Raw genomic sequence first — 21974 nt, forward strand, 5'->3', positions numbered from 1 at the left:
AATTTTTGAAAGAGTTTCCCTGTAAAGGTAGGAAAAATCATTTGAATTGGAAGGATAATATTGTAGGTGTGATTCATACCTAGTTATAGAATCACACCCTTAATCCAATCCAAAGATGTGGTCCTAATAATAGGGATTGAGTTAGGTGAATAGAGGAATTGTTTTAGGTTTTACGTCCACTTATGTGTAGATAAGATCAAAATGGATGTCAACACAAAGTATTTAGAACAAGACCAAAGTGAAGTAGAACAGGAAGATAAATAGTTATGTCAAGAAAAGAGCCTCTTGCAGTAAATGGTCCCATAGACGATCGAACTTTTGGTCCCTCGGTATTACCTTAAATTGCTTTTATGATATATAAATTTTCATTTGGCAATAATCTATTAAAGTCGATGCTGCAAAATCAGTTCCCCTCTCCAAGGGTTGTGCTCACAACCTGTCCTAAAAATAGTTGCTCCAGGTAACTAGCTCAGATTCCATTTTCTGCAATGGTAAGCAAATTTCATGGCACACAACGAAAACAGGAGTGATAACCCATTTCCACGGGACACACTAATTACCAAAATTAATTAATACAGTGCCATATTCTGGTGATGGGATTTCATTTAACGTTAACAATCTCCCTCTCTCTACATGTGATGCAAAACGTGTCTGACAGTGATATCAATGCTGTCAGCTTAATCTTAGTGTCAGCAGTGTACTATTGCAATGTATACCATGTATGTAGTTATAGGACGCCATTATGCTTGATAATTAAGCGCATAGTGCCAATTTCTAGTCAGAGTAGCTCAGAGATCTGCAACAAGCATCCGCGATTTATTAATTTATTAATCTAGTCAATAAGAATTGTCCTTCACTGTAATAAGAAGAAGGGTTAAGAGGTCACTAAACATTATAAAATGCACAACAAACTACATGATATACCATCTTTTTTTAATCCAAGTACTTTCAAACGGCAGCTATTAAATGTAAGGGAAAATTTAACTTACATGAATTGGCATTTCTTCTATTACAAGGCCGCATCCTTCTTCAATATTTTTTAGACTTACTACTTCTCCTCCAACAACCATATTTATAACAATGGCCCCTGAAGGAGGTCAGTTTACCGTCTCAATCAATAACATATCAAATAAGTTTCCAAGTTATACCGTCTCAATCGATAACATATTAAATAAGTTTCCAAGTTATTCAGAGTGAAGAAGTAGCTCTAAACAATTAAATGCAATAAATCATCAACCCAATATGCTAATTGAAAAACAATGCTCACTTCCAATTTTTTCACTAGTTTCAGGGTTTCCTTCTTGGCGCATCCAAAATTCCATAGCATTGGTACCCATTAAATAATTGGTGACTCCCCCTAAATATTTGAAATGGTTTTCTCTATTTACACTCCTTTTAACCGTCATATATATAAAAGGTTTTCTCATACAAATGTACCTTGGCAATTAAACAAGACTCAAATCATCTATGATGTATCCTTTCAGTCTATCAGAATTGGTGATATTAATCTTATGACTATTTATTTTAACTTCAAATCTTATTAGTCAATTATTATTTTATATAACTTTGAGATTCATGGAATGGGAACTTCAGTATCCCATATGAAGAGATATATTTTTATAATTAAATATTATTTTCTAAGCATTTGGTATATTCTTTGCGAGGTGGCATTGAGTGGGAAAGCATGATTTGTTTGATAATAACACCTTCAGACACTTGATATGACATGGAAAAGAATCATACTATTTTAGTGGTGTAAGAAGAATCTATGACAGTGTAAGAAGTGTAAGAAAGCATTTTGGACTTTAAGAAATGAGTAGCCTTTTTTGGACATAAGGAGTTGCTATTTTTGTCTTCTTGTAGGCTGTTTTTGTCTTTTGTGAAGTTGGATGGCCAAGTCCATGAAAAAAGTCTTGGAACTTCTATAATGATGAATGTAACTCCTGGACACATGTCATGACGCATCTTTTGCACGTAGACCACTTAGCTCATGGTTTTAGTCCATAATATTGCTTTTGGCTATATTTAGAGCTTGGAGTAGGAGTGAAGTAAGCTGTTTTGCATGCTGAAAAAGTAACGAAGTGCTAAAAAAAATTTTAAATGAGAGAAATTGTATTGATGTAATTGAAGGATTCATGCAGGTTTTGGATCTCTTTTGATGTGGAGGTTCTTCCTGCAAGGGTTTCTCCACATATAACTTGTATAATGGTTTGTGTCTCTTGTTTAGTTCTTTTCATTTCTATCTATGATTTATCACTGTTTTGTGTATGGATTTTTAATTTTACAAAACTTAACGAGTTATATCCTGTTTCTGCGGAGTCAGCTATTTTTCTAAATATGTTGAATTCTTAGTATAATATCTCTTGCTGTGTACACAAAATCCAAAACTATTACACAATGTAGAGTTTAAAGACGCTATACACATGAAATTTGTTGCAAAATCCAAGCATGTCCAACCTAACTACTAATAAATATACTATAGATTTTTAACAGAACAACGACATAATTGATAAAACAAAGGTTTTGAGAAGAAACAGAATAAGTATAACTAGATTCCATGGGGCTTCTCAATCTAGATCTCAGAAGAGATAGTGATGATTGCTTCACAATCTTGGCTAGCACAAAGAGCTTAGCTTGTTTTATTCTAACGCACCCATGATAGTAACTTGGTTGAGTGTTTATATATAAACCATAGGAAATCTATGGGTTCATAAATTTGATAATCTAGGAACCCTACAAACCTTACACAACATTAATTAAGTTCATATATATTACTATAATTTAATAACAAAATTATAACAAATATTAATATTAATATATATAATATCAATTTTAAAAATATATTAATATAAATATTTGTCGTTCTTTCTATTCTTTAATTTTTTAATTTTGCTTTGTTGAATATGGGTTTGATTTCCTATGCCAATATGAACTTTCTACTAGTATTCTTGCTTCTATTTTGTCATTTTAGGTTTCTATGGGTTTATTTTCAGCTGATAAATTCTACCCTAGAAAAAAGTGTAGTTATTCTCTTAAAGTAAGCCAACGTATTCAATTGCCATAAAAAACAATGAATTTATTGGATGGCTTCCCTGAAAATTGACTAATATATAAATATTGAATCTTTAAGGTGATTACACATTTACAATAGATCTTCACCATGAACCTTTAAGGACATTTAAGGGCAATGAAACTTCTTCAAAGGAACATTATTCACTACAACAGATCTGAATTCGAGAATAGAAAAGTATCAAAGATAATGAAAGTTAACCATAGGAGAGATTCCGCCCTAGTATATTAAATCGCTTGTATTTTCTTGGAAGCCGTAAACGCTTCAAAAATACATGGGTTTTGTTTTCTAGCATTAAAATTTTGCAAAGTCAATAGTGAAAGGCGATTACTGAGAAAGAGGATGGTGGGTCCAGTGTAGGGTTTCAGGTAGACAAAAGGTGAGTTTACCTATGTTGATGTTATAGCAGCAGGAGATATCTTTCCCTTGACTGCTGTATTAGTTGTTATAATTACTTTATATTACAACTTGTGTTTATTCTAGTTAAACTTTCCGATTAATATCGCACCCCTTAGTTTTGACTTTGACCCTCCCAATAAGAGTCATGTCTATTCGTTGTCTTGCCTTAGCCAAGTATATAGATCCCTTTGATCGGGAGTCTTGGAGGGAGGGTGTCGTCAAAGGATATGCGGTGGTTGCATATGTGATACCTGTGGATAAGCAACATGGTATCAAAGCTAGGGTGAAAAGGTGGTTGAAACAAAAATTGTATATTGATGGTAGCGTTTGTGTGCCTACTACCTCTACGTTTTTGCTTCAGCTGCCTTAAGCAGCTTGCAGATGCAGACGAGCAAGATCAGGGTTGACCATTACCGCAACGTGTAGTAGGTCGAGAAGATAGCTGCACGTTGCACTTCACATATGGTGGAGATTAGTAATCATAACACAAGGCGTTCGCTTCCGGTGAAACCATTACTGGGCAGGAGAAGGTTACAACGTCTGATAAAAAACAGCCTCGTGTAGTCTGCGAACGCAAGCAGAGCACCATGGGAATATCACGTCAACTTTGCAGGAGGAGGAACTAGAAAGTAAATTACGAAAGGCTGTTATAGTTGGTGACACGGGATAAGCCAAGCGATCGATTCATCCTATCCTATTCTATCTGACTCCCTATGTGCAGACTGCAGAAGCCTATAAATGCCTATCAAATCACAAGGCTTTCATCATCAATCTCGCACTTAACAAAGAGTATTAAAGTAAGAGAGAGATAAGGCGAAAATGTCATCTAGAAATGGAATTCAGTAATTCTGGCTTATGATGCTGGAGATGCTAAACATGTGGTCGTGGGACACAGCAGAGCAACTGGCAATGAAGTTGGGAAGATGGAATCTTCGGGTGGAGAAGGGCAGCATCTCGGCCATGCAAATGACCACCGTGTACAAATGTTATTATGAGGATCTAGTTATTACTGAGAGGGGTGACTTAGTACTAAAACAATTCTGCAATACTTTAAAAAACTGTACCAGTAACTACTCAAACAATCTTCATAAGCAGATTCACCAAACCATTCACTCAAGTGTTCATCATTATGCAAACATAGTAAAGATATCAAATGCACAAATCAACAATGCAACCACCATATGAACACAGAGATTTTTCACGTGGAAACCCAAATGGGAAAAAACCACGGTGGGAATTAGCACCCACAAAATATTTTCACTCTTTTGGAATGCGCCCGGTAAAAGGCCTAGCTAGTTAAGAGCTTACAATATGCCCGGTTAAGAGAAGACCCTGTTAGGAGTCACCCGGTCAAGGGATTTTGCCTCAACCCTATAAGGAGCTCTACCCTATTAGGAGTAACCTTGTTAGAGGATTTCAAACTCAAGTTAATGAGCCACCCGATGAAGGGATTTACAATATAAGACTTGTTAGGATCTACACAGTTAAGGGATTTAAAATTGTTGTAACTGTTAGGGAACAACAAGGCAAATGATCTGATTACAGTACTTCCATGCTTGCTAGTACAGATCCTTTCCAACATAACTCTGCTACACACATGCAGACACTTCAATCTGGTTCGGCAATACCTTCTCAAACTACCGACACAAAATCTTTTCTCCAACTAGCCCTAAATACACTTTTCAGTTAGGGCGGCTACATAACCCTAACTACATTCAAAATACAATGAATTTATATTTACCGCGGCAAAACAATCCGCCAAAATACATTACAAATCATTACAACAAATTTCTAGACAATTTCCACAGTTGAATGATCACCGCACATCGATTTGATAAGCAATCAAACCCTTGTCACATTCTACTAAGCACTTTGTTGTTTCATAAGAAATTCGATCCTTGTACACGCTCAATGATCTAAATTCAATGATGAATTCGTCACAATACTAGATAAGCAGAAACCTGCAAATATTGTTCAACAAAATATACAATTGCCAGAACTCGGAAAGCTAGAGTTGTATGCATCAAAAGTCACCTAGCATTATCCAGAATTGAGTTTTAAACATCACTTGGAATTCCATTAGTCTCTGGAATCCAATAGATTTGAAAATGAAGAGTCTAAGCAAAAATAAAATAACAAACAAATTACAAATTTTCAAAAAAGCTAGGAATTTAGGTACCCCAACTTGGCGGGGCCATAACTTCCAGCTCACAGCTCGGGATTCGAAAAGGGTTACACCGTTGGAAAGGTCTTGAAGAGAACTAATTTCGATCCCTTAACACGATGGCCTTCATCTTATTGAGTTAAGGGACTAGCGACACTTTCAACCCCAAATTCGGCTCCGAAGACCTCTGAAAATGCGATTTAATAAAATGTAGAAAATACCAAAAAAATAGATTTTCGATATTTTCCAACTTCATCACTTTGAGCTTGTTCTGGATCATTCTCAGAAGCCTCTGGATCACTCAAACACCATCTTATCATTACACACGGATTCTGACACGTCATCACTAAGTTATGATCATGATAAGATCCACCGCCAAACCTTAAATCATTATCGGTTAAAGATCTGTTACCAGTACACATTCTTCTTTACAGAGTTCACAACAGTCAATCATAACTCACTCAATACACTGAATCTATTGATGCACTTTGGAACATAGGTGCATGTTCCTATCTTCAACACTCCTGAAAAACCGCAAAGTCTAACTCTTCACCGATCGTGTGTACCAGTCACTTGATCATCGCTTTCTTCCTATTCACCTTGCTATCAATCGGTTCCACTACCAGTTAGGCTATACCAGTAGGTCTAGATGACTTAGATGACTAAGCAAACATGGTTGCACTCAATGACAACACAAATAAAGTCATCAAACAACTTACAACTATATCACCATCATCTAGCCAACAATCTCCATCAACTTTACCAGTCATCTTCATTTCATCGATTTGCCAACAATCTCCCTATCATTATCTTCATCAATTCTTCTCTTTCTGCTCTTAACTGTTCTTCTCCTTACTTTTCTTCTCCCCCTTTGACAACAATGCCAAAGGTGCAAAGTGTCAAATTAATCTTCTGCTGCTAGTGTTTTCTTCATCTCTGCTGCCCCCCCTGAGGATTAGCCGTTTTCTCATCAATCCACAGTGAAAGATCTTCAATTAATCCACTGGATTGATGCTGCAACAGCATCTTAGTTGACCTAAAGTGGGGGTATAAACCCTAGCTTGCCTCTGAGATACTCAAAGGTCACTTTAGGCAATGGCTTAGTGAAGATATCAGCCAACTGCTCCTTACTTGACACATTATCCATCCTGACTTTCTTTTCTTGCACTCTCTCTCAAAAAATGATACTTCAGTTCAATATGCTTTGTTCTAGCATGCAATACCGGGTTCTTTGAAATTTTTATTGCACTTGTATTATCACAATATATGACCACCGGTTCTGTCATAGTCTCCTTGAATCCTTCTAACACATGTCTCATCCATATTGCTTGAGTACAATTCATAGATGCAAACATACTCTGCTTTTGTTGTAGACTGAGAAATGCAACTTTGTTTCTTACTAGTCCAGGATACCAGTCTTCCTCCTAGAAAGAATGCACCACCGGTTGTGCTCTTCTGGTCATCTATATAACCTGCCCAATCAGCATCTGTGAACACCTTCAAAGAGAAGTTGCCTTTGTATGGATACCATAATCCATAATCAATAGTTCCTCTAAGATACCTGAAAATTCTCTTCATTGCCACCATACGAGTCTCTTTAGGATTTTTTTGAAATCTAGCCACTATACCAATTGCATGAGCAATGTTCGGTCTGTTATGAACAACATAGTGTAGTTTACCAATCATTGATCTATACTCAGTTTCATTCACTGGATCTTAATCATCTTCCTTGGATAATCTGCAACCAGTAACCATAGGGGTTCCACCTGGTTTACAGTCTTCTATTCCAAAGGTTTTCAATCCCTCCTTTACATATTTGGACCAACTGATAAAGATTCCTCCTTTCATCTATTGGGCCTGCAAACCAATGAAAATTTTGATTTCGCCTATCAAAGACATTTCAAATTCCTTTTTCATTTCTTATGCAAAATTTAAACTCATGTCATCATCTCCTCCAAATATGATATCATCTACACACTTCTGCAATCAATAACTTGTCTCCTACTGTCTTCAAGTAAATATTGTTGTCCTCACTAGTTCTTTGAAATCCAATCTTTATCAGGTGTCAATGGAGTCTCTCATACCATGCTCTTGGAGCTTGCTTTAACCCATATAAAGCTTTATGAAGTTTGCACACCATGTCCCTTGTCTTCAGTCAATTCAAACCCATCCGGTTGTTCAATGTAAACCTCTTCTTCTAGAATTCCATTAAAAAATGCAGACTTAACATCCATTTGGTAAACCTTGAATCTTTTGAATGTTGCAAATGCAATTAGCATTCTTAGTCCTTCAAGTCTAGCAACCAGTGCAAAGGTTTCTCCATAATCCTCACCTTCTTCTTGTGCATATCCTTTGCAAACTAGTACCAATCACATTTTTATCAACTGGTCTCGGGACAAGTGACCAAGCGTTGTTCTTCTCTATTTGATCAAGCTCTTCATTCATAGCCTTTATCCAATCATCATCCTTGAGAGATTCTCTCATTGTCTTAGGTTCAACTGTGGAAATTAGACAAGCACTTTCTCTGATCTTTCTTCTTGTTTGTAGTCCAACATTCATGTCTCCAATTATCTGATCTGCAGAGTGATTCAACATTACATATCTACGTATAACCGGTTCCGATATAGAAGTTTCTTCTTGTTCTTCTTCTTCATCTTCATCTTTTGGTTGAGCAACATCCTCCACACTGTTCTGCTCAGCATCATTTTGAATTTTCGGTTCAAGGATCACTATCTTTTGTTCATCTACTGCATCAGACTTGCTAGTATCATCAAATTTGTCAGACTACTCATCAACTTTCACATTAACACTTTCCACAATCTTCTTGGTCCGCTATCAACTTTTCCAAAGTAGCAATCAAAAGCTCTTCTATGTTTTTGTCGCTCTCCAGATGTGCTCTCAAAAATGCTAAGTGAAACATGAGACTATCAAACACCTTTTTATTTTCCTTTTACCAATTTAATGCTAAACCGATTGAACATACCCTAATCACCGTTCAACTATAGAACTTGCTACCAGTTCACATATCACATTCAATTTACAAGTTTGAAATGTAACCAATTCAAAATCACTTCATAACATCATATTGCATCAAAATATGCAGATTTAACTTACCGCACACCATTTAGGGAGTCTGGAAATAGATCTGTCAATATCCTCCCCCTAAGCTTCAAACATAGCTTAGTTTTCCGGTGAGGGATTCTCCACACCAGGTGAAGAATTGGATTCCTCCGATGGTTTCTCCTCACTTTTCATCCTCCATATCTTATTCATCTCACTTCTCATTTCTTCAACATCTACCTTCTTTCCTTTCAGGTCAACAGACTGATTAACCAGTTGGTTCATTCTAGCTCTACAAAACCTTGCAATGTGTCCCGGTTTGTGACAATGGAAACATGCCATTCCAGATGCTTTCCAGGGTCCAATATTGCCTCTATTAGTTCTTCTCCGGCAATTCATAGCTACATGACCAAAGTTGTGACAGATTGAACATGTCACGTACCATCTATTCTCCATATCATATGGCATAGAGCGGTTCACATAAGGTCTCTACCAAGTAGGGTTCCTCCGATCATTATAAGATCTCTGCCAAGTAGGGTTTCTCCGGTCATTGTAAGATCTCTGCCATTCACCATTAGACCTCTGATCTATGTAAGATCTCTGATTGTTCACCCTTGACCTGCACTCAACAGCTCTATGCCCATACTTGTTGCAATTGAAGCAATATCCATCAAAAGTACTAGACTTATATCATTCATATGCATTATGTCTATATACATCAAAAGTACTAGATCTACTTCTACAAACATTTGCAGTATGACCTACCTTATGACAGTTAAAACATACTCGTTTGTAGGTTCTCTTACCAGTGTTCTTCTTGGTCTTTGGTGCAGATTTGGCTTCATGCATGGTGACCTTGGTACCATATGGCTCTCCTTGTTCAAAGGTTGTATATCCCAAGCCATTTGTATCTCCTTTTTGCCTTTGTGTTTGAATCTGCTCATCAAGCATAGCAATGCTCTTGTTGAGTTTAGCTAGTAACTCATTTGCATCAGCCAAGTCCTTGGTAACCTCCTCATTCTTCTTTGTGAGACTTTCTCTAAAAGACGTAGCCATGTCTAGATCAGCTGGTATTTCCTCTTTTTCTTTGTTTTCCTCTTGAAGATGTGCATGCAAGGTACCAATCTCACGGTTCAGCTTAACGATCTCATGCTCCTTATCTCTTATTGTGTCTTCAGTTGTCCTTTTGGCTTCCAGCTCTTCACTCATCCTGATGGTAAGGGCTTCCAACTCTCTCCTCAAATTTGTCTTTTCATCATTCAACTTTTCCACCCCATTAGACAAGGCATCAATGTTTGCTTCCTCAGATGCACTATTTTCACTAAGTTCCAACAACTGCTCAACCAGTTCTCTTCTCTTAGCCAATGAAGCTTTGTACTTGACCTTTAGTTCACCAAGGGCTTCTTCAGATTTCGCAAGCCTCTGTGAAAGTTCTATGTAACTCATTGAACCTTCCCCCATGTTAGCCTTAGAGATCCTTCCCAAGCCATAAGCCTTTAAGGGAATAGGCTATGATACCAATTGTTATTATAAGGATCCGGTTATTACTGACAGTGGGGGGTTGAATCAGTAGTAAAACAATTCTGCAATACTTCAAAAAACTATACCGGTAATTACTCAAACAATCTTCATAAGCAGATTTACCAAACCATTCACTCCAGTGTTCATCATTATGCAACCATCGTAAAGATATCAAATGCACAAATCAACAATGCAACCACCATATGAACAGAGATTTTTCACGTGGAAACCCAAATGGGTGAAAACCAGAGTGGGAATTAGCACCCACAAAATATTTTCACTCTTTTGGAATACATCCGCTTAAAGGCCTAGCCTAGTTAAGAGCTTACAATATGCCCCGTTAAGGGCAGACCCTGTTAGGAGTCACCTGGTCAAGGGATTTTGCCTCAACCCTGTTAGGAGCTCTACCCTATTAGGAGTAACCTTGTTAGAAGATTTCAAACTCAAGTTAATGAGCCACCCAATGAAGGGATTTACAATATAAGACCTGTTAAGATCTACCCAATTAAGGGATTTCAAACTGTTGTAATTGTTAGGGAACAACAGGGGCAAATGATCTGATTACAGCACTTCCTTGCTTGTGAGTACAGATTCTTTTCAGCACAACTCTCCTACACACATGCAGACACTTCAATCTAGTTCGGCAATACCTTCTCCTCAAACTACCGACACAAAATCTCTTCTCCAACTAGCCCTAAAGACACTTTTCAGTTAGGGTGGCTACATAACCCTAACTACATTCAAAATACAATGAATTTACATTTAGCACGGCAAAACAATCCGCCAAAATACATTACAGATCATTACAACAAATTTCTAGACAATTTCCACCATTGAATGATCACCGCACATCAATTTGATAAGCAATCAAACCCTTGTCACATTCTACTAAGCACTTTGTTGTTTCCCTAGAATTTCAATCCTTGTACGACTCAAACACCATCTTATCATTACATACGGATTCTGACACGTCATCACTAAGTTATGATCATGATAAGATCCACCACCAAACCTTAAATCATTACTGGTTAAAGATCTGTTACCGGTATAGATTCTTCTTCACAGAGTTCACAATAGTCAATCATAACTCACTCAATACACCGAATGCAGTTTGGAACATAGGTGCATGTTCCTGTCTTCAACACTCCTGAAAAAACACAACGTCTAACTCTTCACCAATCATTTGTACCAGTCACTTGATCATCGCTATGTTCCCATTTACCTTGCTGTCAACCGGTTCCACTACCGGTTAGGCTATACCGGTAGGTCTAGATGACTTAGATGACTAAGCAAACCTGCTTGCCATCAATGACAACACAAATAAAGTCATCAAACAACTTACAACTATATCACCATCATCTAGCCAACAATCGCCATCAACTTACCGGTCATCTTTGTTTAGTCCTTACGGTGAGGTTGGTAAACTCACGGATAAACAGAGATATTCCACACATACCAACAATTCATATCACAATAACATTGGCATATATTAAAGCATAAATAACAATTACAGAACAGCTATGGCAGAATAATAATATCTTTATTGGATTCTCAATTATGCCAGTACAATCCTAATCTGTTGAGGTTCCATCCATACCATATATAGACTCGACAGTTGGCCAAGTTGCCAACCGTCACTAACTGCCAACTACCCTACGGCAACCTCTCAGCAACTCATACATAACAAAACATAAACACCCAAACCAACTATAAACTAACATGTGTTATTGACCCCTAACATCAGCGCCCCCCCCAAAAATAGTCGTCTTCCAGACGACTAAGACAATAGGAGCTGGAATAACAAAACAAAAGACTAAGACTGAGTAGGGGGAGGAGGCGTCCCTGTCGTGGTCGAAGAAGAAGGTTGTCATCCTGTGTGGAGTCTGAGGTTCTTCTCCGCAATCAGTTGTCGCTCCTGTGTCTTCTTGACCATGTGTGCAGCCTCCAATAGTTTTTTGTCCTTCTGCTCCATCTGCAGAGTAATGTTAGACACCTGTGTTGCCAGCACCTGTGCCTCCTCCCTCATGCTGCAACGGGCCTCATAAGTGGTCACCTTTGTCTCCAGCTCAATCCTCAGGTTCTTCTCTACTGCAGCTAACTCCACACGCTTCTCCCCTTCCTTCTCCAATTTTGCTATGTACAGCCACTCGGTTTGCTGCTCTATTTTACTCTGTTGCATCTGTAGGTAGACATTTCGGAACAATCCCTCCATACTGTGCAAGGTGGCTCCCAAGGTGCCCACTCCCTCCACCAATCGCATGTGTGTCCACTCCTGTACCATCTTCGGCGTACTACTGTCTGGCCACCCCTGTTGCTCAAAGTGGCGTGCAAACTCCTCCGCACATCCGGAAGCAATGAAGTAGAACAACTTCTCAGCGTCAGCTAAGTTTATGGCATCCATCCATCCAGTCAACTGTGCCATTCCTCGTGCTATATCTGAGATCCCCTGTAGCTCCCCAAGGAACCACTGGAGCGAGCCTACTGGATTGCTAGGGTCTGGCGAGGTGAGGTGAAAACCTATCGGTGGTCCTCCGGACCCACTCTCCTCGACATCAATGATCTTCGGGCCATGTCCACCACCTCCAGTGTATTGTTTTGTTGTCGTCGTACACCGTACACCATACGGGGTGTTTCGTTGTGTCGTGCTCCCCTCGACTTTTGCCACGTTCGTACGCACAATCCATACACCATACGGATTAGATGCTTGGTCTTCACGTGCCTCGGTTCGGGCAATCTATACGTCGTACGAATTAACCACTGGTTCCTTCCGTGCCTCCCTGCGCTCGTCTGTACGTCATACGAATTTAATCTCTCCTCTGTGCTTGGCCGTGGGGGTCCTTGTCTTCTTCTCGATTTCGTCCTGCTACTAAGTCTGCTTCAATTTCTTCTCTGAGATGTATACAAATGGGCCTCTTGGGGGTCTTTATAATCACTTGCTTTTGTCAGGGTTAGCGTTAGGCATAAATGCTTCATTAATTTTGTATAAAATAAGTGCCTTTTTATTAAATGCGTTTTTTCCCTGCTTCCATTACTTTTTCTTTACACTTTAATTTTTTAATACTTGTTAACCCTAGCCTTTTTCTCTCTTCCATATACTTCTCTTTTCCAACTTTTAATACCCCCTTCAAGTCCTTCTAGGTCCAGGCAAAGACGTCCTTGTACTCCAGGAGTATCCTAAAGGCCGCCGCCTTTAGTACAGGGTTCTAATCATCCCCTACGAGTATCACATGCGTGTTCTCGTCCTTGCCTAGATTGACTTTTTTCACATCCCCTTCCTTGTACTTGATAGGTTTCTCTCGTTCAAACCGATGGGCTGGTGTCATCCACCCATGCCATCCCTTCCTAGTACCTACCGTACTCCGGGGGAAATCATTGCTCTTCCATACCGCCACTTGATTCACCAATCTCGCATATTTGCAACACGTGGCACTCCGGGTGGAAGACCTCATAGTCCTCCATCTGCCAATGGAAGAGTCCGGCCAATGAACTAGTTCCATCTTCAAAGCATCCGTCCAGTTCCAGCATTCCTTCCTCGTTGGGTTCCCTCCCTCCTTTGTCTCCTTCGGAACCCCGCTCCCATTTGTTTGAGTTCTCTAAGTCGGAGTCAGACGACGCAAGCTCTTCACTGACGGCCTGGTTCCTTAGGTCAATCAAATACTTATGACCTTCACTCTCGATTGAGAGTGTATTCTTCTTCCAGATATGATTGGCTCTAGCCATGATCAGTCATCCCCTTCCGAGGAGGGCGTCGTACGCTTTTCTCTCCAGTGGAATGACTACGAAGTCCAGAAGGAATTGTTGTGTTTGATCACCACCTTTTCTGCCATGAGAGTCCCGAGGGGTTTGATGTCGTGCTGATCCGCACCAACGAGGTGGAATGTTTGTGGCCAGAGGGTAGGCTTGCCAAGACCCCTCCAGGTTTCTTCCGATAGCACGTTGACTCCAAACCCACCATCCACAATGGTGTTTGTGAGCTTCTCTGCCCCATTATCTCCATCTCTACCACGGTAGGTTTCCGTCCAATGCTTACGGTGAGCAACATAGGATCTATGGCATCCGCACCAGGTTCCGTCATTGGAGCCGTACTAGATGGTTTTGTCGCCGTTCAGTGTTCTGGACGGCGGTGGTGTCACCGGTTGCATTTGTCAAGGCCATCCTCAACTGCGGCATGGTCTATAGGAGGTCAGATACCCGTACGAGTATAGTGGTCTGTAACATCTGCTTCATGATAGTTTTTTCCAGTCTCGACCGAAGTGGGGTACTGGTAGCCGGATGCGAGGCCCTCCGTTCTTCTGCCATCGCACGTTCAATGTCTGCCCTGGCTTCCTGGAGTCTTTCCTTCTCCGTGTGAAGGTCAGGATACGTGGCTTTCTTGTTTTGCAATCTTGTGATTGCCAGTACACCTTCCTCCGATTCTTTTACCTCCAACATATTCACCCCTTTTTGCTTTAGACACTCTGTGTCCTTGTGATTTCCCAGACCGCACCATTTGCACAACAAACTTCCCGCATTATCTCCATTTTGACATTCTCGCACAAAGGGACCCCATTCGTTGCATTTCCGACATTGGATCATGGGTCGTCCTTTTGCGTCATATTGAATTCTACTCCTCGGCGTGTTATTGTTGGACCTGTTGTTACCCCGCCAATTGTTTCGGTACCCTCCAGGAGAGGCGCCCGAGTTTGATGTCGGCTTCGGAGGTGTCGCTGGCGATGTGACTTGGTCGGGTTGGGCATAGAGCACTTGGGTGCTCCGTGCTTTCAAGTTGTACGAGCATTCCTTAATGGAATGTCCCATTACTTGGTAGATGTCACAAAAGGCTTTTCAAGGGCAACTCCCCTTAGTGTGCCCTTCTGTCTTACAGTCGGTGCACCATAGTTCCTTTCCTTCCTTGCCATTTTCTTTGTCAGCCTTTAGTTCTTTCATCATCCTCATCATATGCCTTCGGAGTGCTTGTACGGTCTTGGATTCCCCGTCACTGGCTCCATCCGTACTATCACCATCACTCACCCGACGCTTCCCTTAGGATGTCTTATTTTCACTCTCAATATCCATCGCACGGTTGTATGCTTCGTCATACGAGGGCGGAGGGACCACCTTCATCTTTCGTCTGAGGGACGGTACCAGTCCTTCAACAAACCATCTCTTCTTCAGGCCATCAGTCGGCTGGTTCTCTATTTTGTTGAGCAGTTCCCTCAGCCTTCTGTTATAAGCTTGCACATTTTCACTTTTTCCCTACTTGGTATTATAAATCTCTACCACGATTTCATTGTCATCCCGTAGGAGTTTAAACTCCTCTTGGAAAGCCTTCTTCAAGTTGTTCCATGATGTTTATACTGGGCATCCAAGTCCGTATACCAGTCAATTGCTATTCCTTGCACGCCGGTCGAAAATGCCTTCAACCAGTAATCCTAGTCGTCTTGGCCATTTGCCTCCCAAATGGTCACGCATGTCTTACAATGTCGTATGGGGTCCTCCGACCCATCGCCCATATATTTCGGGAGCTTATGTTTCTCTGGAGTGTGTGTCATTGTTATCGTCTGGAGGGTTTTATGTAGCGCCTAGAAGTTATTATATGCCCGAAAGGTGTTATGTGTCTAGAAGGTACCGTACGTGTTTGACCTGGTTGGACACCTGTCTGCAGGGCTTTGGTCACCCTCGCTCCTATAGTCCCTCCTTCCTGGGGTTTCTGGATCTGACCCTCCTATTTTGGTTTCCTTCATCAAGGACAAATTCCTAATGCAGGATAATGTGGTTTCAAAAATATTGGCGATCTCTTCGTGTAGATCCTGTACCACCTCCTCCCCTTGTTCAAAATACTCTGACGGGTTGTGCTGCGACTCGCCTCCAGAGCCTTCTTCACTCGACGTCGAGTGTGGGACCTAGTCGGCGAGATCCTCCTTTGCTACATCTGGAAGTGGCAGGTTCCTGGCGACCTCCTCCAACTCCTTCCACGTACACGGTCTTTGTCTCTCCCGACTACGACACCGACTCACACTCCCACTTCTGCTACATTCCTCAAGGCTCCTTGAGTCAGCAACTTCCCTTAGTCGTCGTCTCCGCTCGGCCTATTCTTTTATGCGGAAGGGATCTACGGTTCCCTCGTCTACTCCCTCGGTAGTAGTGGTACGTCTGTCTTTGTTTGGCCGAAGGGGCATTAAGTGTCGGAGGTACGGCGTCGGCTTGTATCCCTTTCCTCTTCCTCCCTACGGTTCCACTCTCTGTACCTTTGGAGTACTTGTTGCCGACGGAGTTCCCGTGCAATTTCCTCTCTTCAGTCTTGGAGTGCAATCAGATTTCTAGCGAGCAACCTTAGAATACTTCCGAGCAGATCAAAGATGGGACTGTTGACGGTGAGTTCACCACGTATCGTGCCTGCAAAGACGGCTCTCTCTTGAGCCTCCCTCTGCACATACTGCGTGACCGACACGTCCCACAACTCTACCAAGTCAACCATCAACGGATCCTCTCGTGCCTCTTCCGCGGTACTTTCTTCGTGTGTGTCACTTTCTATGACAGTTAATTACTGGTTAAATGGCCAACCCATTAATTCCTTCCACCTGCAGCCATAGTTATCTCCAGGTTCGTACAGACAACGGCGCCAAAATGTTTAGTCCTTACGATGGGGTTGGTAAACTCACGGATAAATAGAGATATTCCACACGTACCAACAATTCATATCACAATAAGATTAACATATATTAAAACATAAATAACAATTACAGAACAGCTATGGCAAAATAATAATATTTTTATTGGATTCTCAATTATACCAGTACAATCCTAATCTGCCAAGGTTCCATCCATATCATATATGGACTCGACGGTTGGCCAAGTTGCCAACCGTCACTAACTGCCAATTACCCTACGCGAACCTCTCGGCAACTCATACATAACAAAACATAAACACCCAAACCAACTATAAACTAACAAGTGTTATTGACCCCTAACAATCTTCATCTCATCAATATGCCAACAATCTCCCTATCATTATCTTCATCAGTTATGCCAACAATCTCCCCCTTTGGCATTGATGGCAACACCAAAATAGCAATACCAAAAGTTCACCAAAAGCTCATCATGCAAAACTGGAAGTCTAACTGTTATGACTGTTGAACTTGTTCTTCTCCCTTCATCAGTTCTTCTCTTTCTACTCTTAACTGTTCTTCTCCTCATTTACTCCTTCTCCCCCTATCACTTTTCTTGTCCCCCTTTAACAACAATGCCAAAGGTCCAAAGTGTCAAGTTCATCTTCTGTGGCTAGTGTTTTCTTCATCTCTGCTGCTCCCCCTGAGGAGTAGCACTTTTCTCATCAATCCACAGTGAAAGATCTTCAATTAGTCCACTGGATTGATGTTGCAACAGCATCTTTTTTGACCTTCGGTAGGGGTATAACCCCTAGCTTGCCTCTGAGATACTCAAAGGTCGCTTTAGGCAATGGCTTTGTAAAGATATCAGCCAACTACTCCTTACTTGACACATGATCCATCCTAACTTTCTTTTCCTGTAGTCTTTCTCTCAGAAAATGATACATCAGCTCAATATGCTTTGTTCTAGCATGCAATACCGGGTTCTTTGAAATGTTTATTGCACTTGTATTATCACAATATATGACCACCGGTTCTGTCAGAGTCTCCTTGAATCCTTCTAACACGTCTCATCCATATTGCTTGAGTACAGTTCATAGATGCAGCCACATACTCTACTTCTGTTGTAGACTGAGAAATGCAACTTAGTTTCTTACTAGTCCAGGATACCAATCTTCCCCCTAGAAAGAATGCAACACCGGTTGTGCTCTTCCGATCATCTATATTACCTGCCCAATCAGCATCTGTGAACACCTTCAAAGAGAAGTTGCCTTTGTAAGGATACCATAATCCATAATCAATAGTTCCTCTACGATACCTGAAAATTCTCTTAACTGCCACCATATGAGTCTCTTTAGGATTTTTCTGAAATCTAGCCACTATACCAACCGCATGAGCAATGTTCGGTCTACTATGAACAACATAGTGTAGTTTAGCAATCATTGATCTATACTAAGATTCATTCACTGGATTTGAATCATCTTCCTTGGATAATCTGCAACCAGTAACCATGGGGGTTCCAACTAGTTTACTTCTTCCATTCCAAAGGTTTTCAATACTTCCTTCGCATATTTCGACAGACTGATAAAGATTCCTCCTTTCATCTGTTGGACGTGCAAACCAATGAAAATTTTGATTTCGCCTATCAAAGATGTTTCAAATTCCTTTTTCATTTCTTCTACAAAAGTTAAACTCATGTCATTATCTCCTCCAAATATGATATCATCTACAAACACTTCAGCAATCAATAACTTGTCTCCTTCTGTCTTCAAGTAAATGTTGCTATCCTCACTGGTTCTTTAAAATCCAATCTTTATCAGGTGTGAATGGGGTCTCTCGTACCATGCTTTTGGAGCTTGCTTTAGCCCATATAAAGCTTTATGAAGTTTGCACACCATGTCCTTGACTTCAGTCAATGCAAACCCATCCGATTCTTCAATGTAAACCTCTTCTTCTAGAATTCCATTAAAAAAATATAGACCTAACATGCATTAGGTAAACCTTGAATCCTTTGAATGCTGCAAATGCAAGTAGCATTCTTACTCCTTCAAGTCTAGCAACCGCTGCAAAGGTTTCTCCATAATCCTAACCTTCTTGTGCATATCCTTTGCAAGCTAGTCTAGCCTTGTTCCTAATCACTTCACCATCTTCATTCAATTTGTTTCTAAACACCCACTTAGTACCAATCACATTTTTATCAGTTGGTCTGGGGACAAGTGACCAAGTGTTGTTCTTCTCTATTTGATCAAGCTCTTCATTCATAGCCTTTATCCAATCATCCTTGAGAGCTTCTCTCACTGTCTTAGGTTCAACTGTGGAAATTAGACAAGCACTTTCTCTGATCTTTCTTCTTGTTTATGCTCCAGCATTCCTGTCTCTAATTATCTGATCTGCAGAGTGATATAGCTTTACATATCTACATATAACCAGTTCCGATATAGAAGTTTCTTCTTGTTCTTCTTCTTCATCTTCATCTTCCAATTGAGCAGTATCCTCCACACTGTTCTGCTCAGCATCATTTTGAACTTCAGGTTCAAGGATAACTATCTTTTGTTCATCTACTGCATCAAACTTGTTGGTATCATCAGATTTGTCAGAATACTCATCAACTTTCACATTAACACTTTCCACAATCTTTTTAGTCCACTATCAACTTTTCCAAAGTAGCAATCAAAAGCTCTTCTATGTTTTTGTTGCTCTCAAGATGTGCTCTCAAAAATGCTCAGTGAAACATGAGACTATCAAACACCTTTTTATTTGCCTTTTACCAATTTAATGCTAAACCGTTTGAACATACCCTAATCACCGTTCAACCATAGAACTTGCTACTAGTTCACATATCACATCCAATTTACTGGTTTGAAATGTAACCGGTTCAAAATCACTTCATAACATCATATTGCATCAAAATATGCAAATTTGACTTACCGCATGCTATTTAGGGCGTCCGAATATAGATCTGTCAATATGCTCCCCCTAAGCTTCAAACATAGCTTACTTTTCCGGTGAGGGATTCTCCACACCAGGTGAAGAATTGGAGTCCTCTGATGGTTTCTCCTCACTTTTCATCCTCCATATCTTATTCATCTCACTTCTGGTTTCTTCGCCATCTACCTTATTCTTTCCTTTCCAGTCAATAGACTCATAAACCGGTTGGTTCATTCTAGCTCTAGAAAACCTTGCAATGTATCCCGGTTTGTCACAGTGGAAACATGCCATTCCAGATGCTCTCTAGGGTCCAGCATTGCCTCTATTAGTTCTTCTCCGGCAATTCATAGCTACATGACCAAAGTTGTGACAGATTGAACATGTTACATTCCATCTATTCCCCATATCATATGGACTTGACCGGTTCACATAAGGTCTTTGCCAAGTAGGGTTCCTCCGCTCATTATAAGATCTCTGCCAAGTAGGGATTCTCTGGTCATTGTAAGATCTCTGCTATTCACCATTAGACCTCTAATCCATGTAAGATCTTTGATTGTTCACCCTTGACCTGCACTCAACAGCTCTATGCCCATACTTGTTGCAATTGAAGCAATATCCATCAAAAGTACTAGACTTATATCCTTCATAAGCATTAGGTCTATATCCATCAAAAGTACTGGATCTACTTCTACAAACATTTGCAGTATGACCTACCTTATGACAGTTAAAACATACTGGTTTGTAGGTTCTCTTACCGGTGTTCTTCTTGGTCTTTGGTGCAGATTTGGCTTCATGCATGGTGACCTTGGTACCATATGGCTCTCCTTGTTCAAAGGTTGTGTATCCCAAGCCATGTGTATCACCTTTCTGCCTTTGTGTCTGAATCTGCTCATCAAGCATAGCAGTGCTGTTGTTGAATTTAACTAGTAACTCATTTGCATCAGCCAACTCCTTGGTAAGCTGCTCATTCTTCTTTGTGAGACTTTCTCTAAGAGACATAGCCATGTCTAGATCACCTTGTATTTCCTCGTTTTGTTCCTTTTCCTCATGAAGATGTGCATGCAAGGTACCAATTTCTCGATTCAGCTTAACGATCCCATGCTCCTTATCTCTTATTGTGTCTTCAGCTGTCCTTCTAGCTTCCAACTCTTGACTCATCCTGATGGTAAAGGCTTCCAACTCTCTCCTCAAATTTGTCTTTTCATCATTCAGCTTTTCCACCTCATTCAGATTTGTCTTTTCATCATTCATCTTTTCCACCTCATTCAGATTTGTCTTTTCATCATTCAGCTTTTTACCTCATTCAGATTTGTCTTTTCATCATTCAGCTTTTCTATCAATGTTTGCTTCCTTAAATGTACTGTTTTCACTAATTTACAACAACTACTCAACCAGTTCCCCTCTCTTAGGCAATGAAGCTTTGTACTTGGCCTTTAGCTCACCAGGGGATTCTTCAGATTCTGCAAGCCTATGTGAAAGCTCTTTGTAACTCATTGAACCTTCCCCCATGTTAGCCTTAGAGCTCCTTCCCAAGTGGTTAATCCTTTAAGGGAATTAGGCTCTAATACCAATTGTTATTACTAAGAGGGGGGGGGTGAATCAGTAGTAAAACAATTATGCAATTCTTCAAAAAACTATACCGGTAACTACTCAAATATAAGACCTGTTAGGATCTACCCGGTTAAGGGATTTCAAACTGTTGTAACTGTTAGGGAACAATAGGGCAAATGATCTGATTACAGCACTTCATTGCTTGCTAGTACAGATCCTTTTCAGCACAACTCCGCTACACACATGCAGACACTTCAATCTGGTTCGGCAATACCTTCTCCTCAAACTACCAACAAAAAATATATTCTCCAACTAGCCCTACATACACTTTTCAGTTAGGGTGGCTACATAACCCTAACTACATCCAAAATACAATGAATTTACATTTAGCGCGGCATAACAATCCGCCAAAATACATTATAGATCATTACAACAAATTTCTAGACAATTTCCACTATTGAATGATCACCGCACATCGATTTGATAAGCAATCAAACCCTTGTTACATTCTACTTAGCACTTTGTTGTTTCCCAAGAAATCCGATCCTTGTACGTGCTCAAACACCATCTTATCATTGCACACAAATTCTAACACATCATCACTAAGTTAAGATCATGATAAGATCCACCGCCAAACCTTAAATCATTACTGGTTAAAGATCTGTTACCGGTATACATTCTTCTTCACAGAGTT

General features: G+C 40.3%; 1 protein-coding gene across 4 annotated transcripts in view; it reads right to left on the minus strand.

The window, feature by feature from the left end:
* Window positions 1-202: 202 nt before the first annotated feature.
* Window positions 203-21974, minus strand: part of LOC131065711 (ATP-dependent RNA helicase eIF4A) — a 166680-nt gene continuing 144908 nt past the window's right edge. For all 4 annotated transcript variants that reach the window (XM_058000326.2, XM_058000309.2, XM_058000333.2 and 1 more), the window contains 2 exons: window positions 990-1087; window positions 203-796 (listed from right to left, as the gene is read on the minus strand). In XM_058000326.2, coding sequence (XP_057856309.2) covers window positions 779-796; window positions 990-1087 — 116 coding nt within the window. In that variant the 3' untranslated portion in view covers window positions 203-778. The remainder of the gene's footprint in view (window positions 797-989; window positions 1088-21974) is intronic.

This window comes from Cryptomeria japonica, chromosome 1, assembly GCF_030272615.1.
Source record: "Cryptomeria japonica chromosome 1, Sugi_1.0, whole genome shotgun sequence".
Taxonomy (NCBI): Eukaryota; Viridiplantae; Streptophyta; class Pinopsida; order Cupressales; family Cupressaceae; genus Cryptomeria; species Cryptomeria japonica.